Raw genomic sequence first — 9,505 nt, 5'->3', positions numbered from 1 at the left:
ACCAGTAACATGGCTTTTAAAACTGTAAAATGTTAAATCTACATAAAAGGTACAAAAATCTTTGTTGTTTTAATTTTTTTTTTTTTTTTTGGTTTTTTCGAGACAGGGTTTCTCTGTGTAGCTTTGCGCCTTTCCTGGATCTCGCTCTGTAGACCAGGCTGGCCTCGAACTCACAGAGATCCGCCTGCCTCTGCCTCCCGAGTGCTGGTCTACAGAGTGAGATCCAGGAAAGGCGCAAAGCTACACAGAGAAACCCTGTCTCGAAACCCCCCCCCAAAAAAAAAGGCGTGTGCCACCACCGCCCAGCTTAAATTTATTTTTATATACGGCTATCTGTACATATCATGTACATATGTGCTTACTGTATAAATTGTTTATGTGATACAAAACTGCCTGTAACTGCATGTTCACATAATTGAAATCACTAAATAAGTGCGATTTCCTTTTAGTTCATAATGTAAGAGGTTAGGCTTGGCCACCAGATCTGATACACCAAGTAAAGAGATGAATAATGCTGAGGGGCAACTAGAGGAAATTTGATCATCATGACCCCATTGAGGGGATAGAGAGGTCCAGTAACCTCAAGTGTGTCTTTAGAGTACTATCATGAGCTTTGAAGTCACAGAAAAGAAATGCTGTGAGGCACGAAAGATTTCCATAATTAAGTAGTCTTAGTGAAGGTATAGTCTCCTTTAAGTATTGTCTGAGTTTCTGGCTTTGGAGATGACTGCTTTGTTGTTCTTGAAATACAAAGTGACTACAGGTTTAGGACAACTGAACCCGCTGTTTGCAGCTTTGAAGGGTGAAAGAAGTTGGATAGGCACTTCTTAAATGATCACCGTGCCTAAGCAGAGGACTGAGCAGGTAATCCCAAAGAAAGGAAACGAACACAAACAAAGGCAGATGCCAGACTTTCATCCTGCCTTTGTTTGTCTTTCAGGCTGGAAGGAGAAGTTGATGTTTTCGTACCAAGGTTGATCTCTAAATCCCTGCATAAAATGGTTTAAATTTTTTGTTTGTTTGTTTTGTTTTCTGAGACAGGGTTTCTCTGTGTACCTTTGGAGTCTGTCCTGGAACTTGCTCTGTGGACCAGGTTGGCTTTGAACTCACAGAGATTCACCTGCCTCTGCCTCCCAAGTGCTGGGATTAAAGGTGTGCACCACCACTGCCCGGCTTTAAATCTTAAACAAATGATTAATTTAAATTAATTGATGAGAGGAACTAGACATGTCTCTAGGACTGTTAAACATGTTTTGTCTGTGTTTTATATATAGTTTTTTTAAACTAAAATATAGTTAGTTACTTTGTTTAGAAAAAAGTTTTCTAAACTTCATAAAAATAAGACAGAAACAAACCATCAGATATACAAAATGAATACACAAAATTATAGATATTAAGCACATTTTTTGAAAAGATGGTTAAAGGAAAAGGAGATACTGTTAGACGAGAAAGAGTTTCACATGGTAAAATAATATTTTGTGTTAAAATGGAAAACAAAATGGGAGTGTAAGAATGTAGTGAGAGAATCAAGCCACTGCTGTGCAGCAGGGTCAGCCCCTCACAGACGCTGACAGTCACCCTACCCAGTCATTGTCTGTGAGTCCTAAGTGCCACATCATCATCCTGGAAAGTGAGTTTATACCAAAAGGGTGCCACATCTGGTTCTCCACCCACTTCTGCCTTCAGCCTAGGGATCAGGGAGTCTGCCTGCAGGCTTTGGCTGTGAACTTTCAGAGAGTAAGAACAGACTTCTACTTCTGCCAGTTGGGCTCTGAGTCTCCTTAGACACCCATCCTCTATGCTGTCTGTCTCGCAAATATTCAGAATAGCACCACTCATAGGTGCTAACTGTGAAAAGAATACAGACATACATAAATGATTAATAGATTTATCAAATGTATCCGTTCTAACAGATGCACTAACATAATATTATTAGACAGTAAAGAAAAAATGAAAGACCATACATACTACCAGCACAGACAAACCTTTAAAATATTATGAGCTGGCTTTTGGGAGCCCATTACCTGTGGTGGGATGCCTTGCTCACCCTTGATGCAGGGGGGAGGGGCTTGGACCTGCCTCAACTGAGTGTACTAGGCTTTGCTGACTCCCTGTGGGAGGACTTACCTTTTTGGAAGAGGGGATGGGGGTATGCTGGGTGGAAGGCTGTGGGGGAGCAACAGGAGGGATGAGAGGGGGATCTGTGGTTGGTATCTAAAATGAATAAAAAATTTCTTAATAAAAACAAACAAACAAAAATATTATGAGCAAAATAAGCTAATTGCAAGAATTCCACATGCTTCGTGATGTTGTCAACAAGAAAATCCATGGAGACAGAGGGTAAATTAGTGGTTGCCATTAACTGGTGGTGAGGGCTGTCAGGGGTGGAGAACGGGAATGCATAGTGACTGTGAATGGATAGAGTTTCTTTCTTAGGATGCTGACGGTGTTCTAAAATAAGCTGTTGGGGGAAAAACTTTGTGAATGTATTACATACTAGTGAATTATGTACTACTTTTTTGCAACGCTGGGGGATTGAACCTCCTAGGCAAATATTCTATCACTAACTGAGTTACATCCTCACCCTTAACTCTACACTTTTTGTAGTTAAGTTTTAAAGAATAGGGATAAAATATGTATTTTAAATGTGTAATTTCTTTTTTCCATGTAAGAATAAAATATTGCCTCTCCATGGTGGGAGAGTTGCATTGTGTCAAGGCAACAACCACAGCTCTCGTCTTAAAGGGAATAAGAGATGCTTTATTTTGGAGCCATTATGAGTGATTGGGGCCTGGCAGATTTAGGTTATCAGAAATTCCATGTTCCAATGTGGAAATAGTTTCATAAAGTTTTATAGATTAACAGAACAAAGAAAGTCATAAATCAAGGCAAGTCAAAAATACAGTGGTGGGTACATCAGAGAGGTGGTTATAGCAAGATGGGGGAAGCTTTCCTATGGGCCCAAAATGCTGTCTGATGACAATCTTAGCTTTTGGGTTGGTGGAAGCTGGTGGTCTGCTTAGTTAATTGATTCCAAAGAATTGCATCTGTTCGTCACAGGATGTTATTTCTAATAAGGAATGGCTCTTGAGGGGGTGGGGGCGGCTAAAGCTAGCTCAAGATAAGGTATTTAGACTCTGGACTTGCAACCTTCCAGTCTCCCCACATCACTGCAGTTCTGATCAGCCAGTCAGTCTCTGCAGACACAGCTTCTTTTCAGGCTGTCTCAGTCAAAACTGTAATGAGTCTTCCCTTTGGAAATGGTACTGTGTTCAGAACTCATCATTGGCCCCAGTGTTTGGCATAATCCAAACCCAGCTATGACAGTGGTCTAGTCAGGTCGGCAAAGGAAGTCAATATGGATCTTGTTTTTAGCACTATTCCTGTTTCCATGGATACTTTATGCTTGGGCCTATTGAGCAAAGGCTCACACTGAAGGAGAGGAAGAGGAACTAAATATCCACGGGGAAAAATCATTTCTTCCTGCCAACTGTTAAGTTTCTTCTAGAGTGGATGCCCCTAGTGGGTTTCATTAACCAAATATAGACGTGAATTATCTAGACGGGAATGTGCCCTGTGTATACATTTCAATCTCAAGATTCGTTCAAATGGGTAAAAACTGATAGAGCTTTAGTCAGGATATTCACCATGAGAGAGCCCTGTGGCGATTTCTTTGCTGCCATTTGTGCCTTCTCTGAGCACAGCAGAGGAGAGGAATCTGGCCTCTTCAACACTGCCTCTCCCGAGTAGCTTTCATTGACAAATGGTGCTTTTAAAGGTCTGAGAAAGTTGCTTAGCATAGGGCTCTCTCCTGAAATGTGAACTCTAAAACTTTGCCAAGATTGTAGCCACAAGTCCTTACTTGAAAAGGTAATAGAGACAGTCTTTAAAAGCCACAGCTCAAGGCTGGCTCGGCTATTTTGTGAGCTGAGCACAGAAAATAACTTTACATTTTTATCATAATCTTTAGTAATCCGCAACGAAAAAGACACAAGGCATTACATGGTACTCTATGGAGGAAAACACATCACTAAAGGTTAAGTATTCCTTGCCGGAAATGCCTGGGCCCAAAAAGGCTTTAGGCTGCAGAGGGGTTTGGTCATTTGCCTTGTGTTTCGTCACTTGCCTAGGCTTTACCTGTTGAACATTCCTAATCTGAAATCCAAAATGCCTAAAAATGGACAGCAGGAAGGTTTTATCCATGCTCTTTTAGAGGTCAAATGGGAGTCAGACAAAACCCTTTGGGGAAAGAAGGGACTCCTAAGAGCCTTAGCCCCACGAGGACACCATTATAGATAGAGCTATTTGTAGGGAGTAAATATATTTAGGGCACAATGGGACAGCAAGGCTATTATGGTAGTATTCAAAGATCCGCTCCTCATTTCAGCTGCCTGGAGTTGTTCCTAGGGAACAGGTGGCAGCTATTCTCAGCCCTACCCCCGGCTGACAAGGTTCAGTGCCCTGCTACTCCACACACCCATACTTAGCATGGCATCTAATGTATTGTGCAATCCTGTGAGGCAAGTATCATCCCCATTTCATGGATGATAAGATTGACCCTCACAGAAAGGGATGCATTATAAATGCCAAGTTTATTCCTTTAGCACTGAGTTCCAGAGGTAATGTGAGTTTTCCTTATTTTACATTCAAACAACAGGAGTTTTAAATGTATTCATTGCCATTCTAAACTTGTTTAATAGTTCACTTGCTTGCTTTTGCTTTTTAAAAATTATTATTATGACAATCATAATCCATATTCTTTAACATAAAAAGAGCAATAGAATATTAGAGGACCCAGGAAAAGAGGCCACAATTTGAACTGATTTGGTTACAACCAGGAAAGATCGGAGGTGGGAAATCAGCAGGGGAATGGCAGAAAGTCTCCAACCACCTGATGGTTGAGTACATGTGGGACCTACGAAGGTTTGTCCTATAGTGATAAACATTATTAGCATTTTAATGTACACTTTCATAGTTTTCTTGTGCTCAGAAGCATTCTGCAAGCATATTTACATTTTATATAAACAGGCTGATACTGTATATGTAGTTCTGCAAACATTTTATTGTTATTTTACAATGTACATGCACGTGGGTGAAAATCCTGTACTAAAAGACAGAGAGCACTGTAGTTGGGTCAAAAGGACAGTGACACCTAAAGCAGAGTTTCGGCTGAAGGTTGAAGCACAGGGCCTGGCAAGTATCTACCAGGGAAAGCAGGGCCAGCGGTGTTCTTTCTTATCTGAGAAATCAGAATCGAAGGCCAAAGGCATTAAAGGTATGGGATGTCGTGTAGGCCCCTCTGACCCCTGCCTCCGCCCCTCACTCCCCTGACTCCCCGCTGGCCCCTGGGGACCAGCGCATCCTGTGCATCTCTGGGCATCCAGTGAAAACCTCCCACTTTCTGCCTCTTCCTCAGCTCTTCCTGCGCCCTTGTCATATCTGCGCACTCCCTCATCATCTCCTCACTGCTTACATGCCTGTCCTGTAAGTCCTCCTGGGAGTTCTTGGGAGAATCGTCTGTCCCCCTGTCTGTTTTTCGTTTTGCTTTCCGGGGCACATAATCTTCAGCAGGGCGCTTTTCTGCGGCTCGCGCCTCGCTGCCTGGCTTTGCCTGGGAATCCTGCTTGCCCTCCCCTTGGCGCTTGCCCTCCCCTTCAGACTTTCCCTGCTTTTCTGACTTGCCCTCATCTTGTGGTTGTCCCTGCTCCTCTGGCTTTGCCCCCTCCCCTAGCTTCCCCTGGCGTGCTGGCTTCGCTTTCTTGTCTGGCTTCTCTTCCCCGTCTGACTTTTCTTCATCTTCAGACTCTACTTCATCTTCTGGCTTTCCCTCCTTTTCCAGCTTCCCTTCGTTTTCACCGCGGAGTTCTTCCATGTCAAGATTTCCCTCCTTTTCCTGTCCTGAGGGTAAAGGTGGGGAAACAGGAAGCAAAGAAGAGATGTGAGAGCCTGAGACACCGGGCAGAATACGGGCTCATTAACATCTGTCTTTACATCTGGCCCTTTCGTGGGGTGCCCGTGGCTGTCCCAGCCCTCTAAATGTGCTTTCTGCCTGCACCCCTCCTCCACCCTTGAGACAGCTATGCCCTGACAGATCCTGCCACCTTCTAGGTGCTCCCTCAGGGCAGCAAGCTCTGTGTGTGTTGCATGGGGTAGCTTGGGAGGGGACTGGCAGTGGGGTCCCAAATCCTGCCCATGCCTCTGCCCACGTTGCCATTATCCACTGACCTGCAGGGATCCTGGGCAGGTCGATCCTCCTTTTCAGATGTCACAATGCGCTGGGAACAACAGAGATGCAGACCTACAGACAGGACACGGGCAGGGGCTGCGTGGTCAGTGGATGCACAGAGACTGAGAACCTGTCCTGCAGCCCATGCTCATCACCCAACCTTTTCCTCCGTCACTCCCCCTCCTTCTTATACCCCAGCCGCCATTTCTTTTCAGGCCTTGGGCATCAAACCGGGATGCTCTCCAAACTCCGTTTTACTCTGCGCTCCCCCCTCGGACTCTGGAGGCAGCCTTCCCCACCCCCACCCTCTCTTTGGTCCGGGTCAGTTTGTCTTCATAGCCTGGAGTGCGAGTGGATCACTTCAGAACACATCTGCGTCTCCCGTCGCACTGCGGGCCCCTCATCCCCCCCCACCCCCGCTCTAAAACGGATCAGGAGTGGGGTGAGGGAAGAGAGCCTGCTGCGGGGTCCTCCTTCCTCCCTTTTCCCGCCCCGCCCGCTTGTCCCCTCCTCACCAATCTCCCCCGATTCCTTCCCCCTCCCCTACCGCTACTGCAGGTTCTAGCTGCCACCCCCACCACCCTTGTCAGGCTTTGCTGACAGAGCCAGCCTTTCCATACTGACCTGAGGAAAGCTGGGACAGGCCTGTGTGCCTTCTCCGGCGTGCAGAAACCCACTCGCAGCTGGTCTGCTGCTTAGGGTAGCTCAGGGAGCTGGTTCTGCGCGGGTGCCAGGACCAGACCGCAGGGCGGGCAAGCGGACGTGGGGGCTGGTGCCCACGTCTGCGCCTGGCCGGTCACGTGAACACCGCGTCACCCAAGCTCGCCCCCCCACATGCCTGACCCATCTCACCCTCCACCTCCCTAGGGGACTGAGATGAGGACTGTAGGAGGTGTGTAATGTCAAAGCTAGGAGGTGCCTGAGAAGAGTGGGAGGCTAGAGGATGTTTTACCTTGTGCATCTTTGATATGCACACATCTCTCTCATATATGCAGGTTACAGGTGGGACAGTCTATCAGAAATGGTATTTGACTTTGTCTATAGTGTTCAGCTCTTGAATCACAATAGCCTGCTTTCAAACCAAGTCGGGGTGCAGTAGCACACACCTGTAATCCCAGCACTCAGAAAGTTGAAACAAGAGTTCAAGACAAGGCTTGGCTACAGTGAGTTCAAGGGCAGTTCAGCTACCATCAGGACTCTAAACCAACACACCCCACCCACACCCCCCCGCACCCAGCCTTGCCCGAATATAGTGGCTGGTGGAGGAGCCTGCTGGGAAGCTGAGCTGCAATCGTAAGTGTTCCCTAGGATTCTGTTCCTGGCCTCTTCTGGTTCATGCTTTCAATTTCTGTGTGATCTCATTCATTTGCCTCAAAATACTAATGATTCTCAAATATACATCTCCAGGCTATTTCCCCCTAATATCAGACTCCTGTTCCCTTCAGTAATAATAGGAGAGTGTTCTCCTATACCCCTTGAAACATAACCTAAGATGTTATTTTATTTTTTATTAATTTCATTGACATGATAGTTGCTTGATAAAATTTCATGCTGTTACATTCCATCTCTTTTCCAGGATATTCTCATAGTATAAATTCTCTACTTATTAGTCAGTCAGCTAGTGTTCAAGTAATTATTGACTTGCTTAATAGTGGTCCCCAAACATAAAGTTTGTAATGATTGCAGTTCACTTATGTTGAATAAAAGCCATAAAGCATTTATTTAAAAGAAAATCTGAGCATTCTTAACTTACTAACTAAAGAAAAAAATCATATGCCTAGGTTTCTAAGAACATTTGGGCATGGGGATGTGCCCAGTATGTGTAAGTCTCTGAGTTCAATCTTTAACACTAAAAATAAAAATAATAAAAAGGAATTCATCTTTTATTCATGAAATTGTGAGGAAATAAAGCAAGGTTCATGATAGTTTTAGTGTTGCATCTCAAACTAACAAACCCAATGGCTATAGAGCACGGCAAGGCGCTTAGTATATCATAGGAAAAGACATTACATTACAGTATTTGGTACTATCCAGTTTCAGATATCTGTTGTAAGTCTTGAATCCGATTCTCTATGTATAAAGGGGAGCAGATGAGTTGTGGGTTATTCATCAGAGAAGACTGCTCAGACATGGGTTTAAGCCAATAGAAAATCTATTAGGCAGCCAGAGACCACAGTTAACAAGAACACTTAGCTAGAAGCACAATTACAGAAGCAAAAAAGCAAGGTTAATACATGTAGAGGCTTTCCTAGAACTGTGGACTTTGATGGATTAGGTCTTTGTTTTTGTTTTGGCAGGTGGTGCAGTCTGCATGCCGAATTTTATGGTACTTCCACCATGGAGTCAGTTGTGCTAAGTAAGGTCTGGGGGCCTGTTACAAATGCAGAGGACTTTCAGGGAATCAAAGACAAAGAGAAAAAGAACTGAAGTAGCCAGAACTAAAGATTATGCTTTCAAAGAAGCAAGAGAGATTGTTTTGTTTGGGCTTCTCAACAGCAAAAATGGAAATATGAAGGCAATGGAATATTGTTTGTGTCTTGAGAGAAAATTTGAACTTGGAAATTTTGCAGCCAGCAGAAAAAAAAATGGACTTCAAAGCAAAGATGGCATAAAAATAAACAAAACTGCAAATAGTTTACAGGCAGTAGGTATGAAATAATAGAAAACATTTTTCAGGTAACAAAATTATCTTAGATGGAAGAGTAGAGAGAGAAGGATAAACAAAAAAATGAAAAGGATAAATATCTACAGGGGTTTAAAGCAATATTTTTATGGTAGTTTCGTCAACTTGACAGACTCTAGGAGGCTCTGTGACAGCGGCCCTAAGTAACCCTCCTCCCTTAACTTGCTTTTGTCAGTTTATTTCATCACAGCACCAGAAAAGACACTTAAGATTAATCATCATGAATTATAAACCAATGAGCATGACAGTATTTATTGATGTTACCATGAAGCACAACAAAAACCCCTATAGAAAGGGTCTTCTTGGGTGCCGGAGAGATGGCTCAATGGTTAAGAGCTCTTGTCCTTTCACAGAACTCGGGTTCAATTCCCAACACCCACATGGCAGCTCACAAATGTCTCTAACTCCAGTTCCAGGCGACCTAACACCCTCACACAATCAGGCATGCAGGCAAAACACCAATGTACATAAAATAAATATTTTTTAAAAGGGTCTTTTTTGATTTATTAAAATATATTTGCAAAAAATGTACTGTGAATATTAAATAAAATGTTCAGGACCATAAGCATTGCTTTTGAAATTGGGAGTAAGACAAG

The 9,505-nt window shown here is 43.8% G+C and overlaps 1 protein-coding gene across 2 annotated transcripts; it reads right to left on the bottom strand.

Moving 5' to 3' along the window:
- Nucleotides 1-5,042: 5,042 nt before the first annotated feature.
- Nucleotides 5,043-7,016, bottom strand: Tceal3 (transcription elongation factor A like 3). 2 transcript variants are annotated; one of them, XM_059250661.1, is made up of 3 exons: nt 6,851-7,016; nt 6,226-6,298; nt 5,043-5,898 (listed from the first exon to the last, which is right to left on the bottom strand). In XM_059250661.1, exon 3 carries the CDS (start codon nt 5,870-5,872, stop codon nt 5,270-5,272), a length of 603 nt encoding a protein of 200 aa, XP_059106644.1. In that variant the 5' UTR covers nt 5,873-5,898; nt 6,226-6,298; nt 6,851-7,016; the 3' UTR covers nt 5,043-5,269. The 2 variants fall into 2 exon arrangements, with proteins under 2 accessions (XP_059106644.1, XP_059106645.1); XM_059250662.1 differs by lacking the exons at nt 6,226-6,298; nt 6,851-7,016 and adding an exon at nt 6,102-6,207.
- Between the last annotated feature and the right edge of the window lie 2,489 nt (nt 7,017-9,505).

The sequence above is a fragment of the Peromyscus eremicus genome, chromosome X (genome assembly GCF_949786415.1).
Source record: "Peromyscus eremicus chromosome X, PerEre_H2_v1, whole genome shotgun sequence".
Taxonomy (NCBI): domain Eukaryota; kingdom Metazoa; phylum Chordata; class Mammalia; order Rodentia; family Cricetidae; genus Peromyscus; species Peromyscus eremicus.
This window is presented reverse-complemented; position numbering and strand designations above follow the sequence as displayed.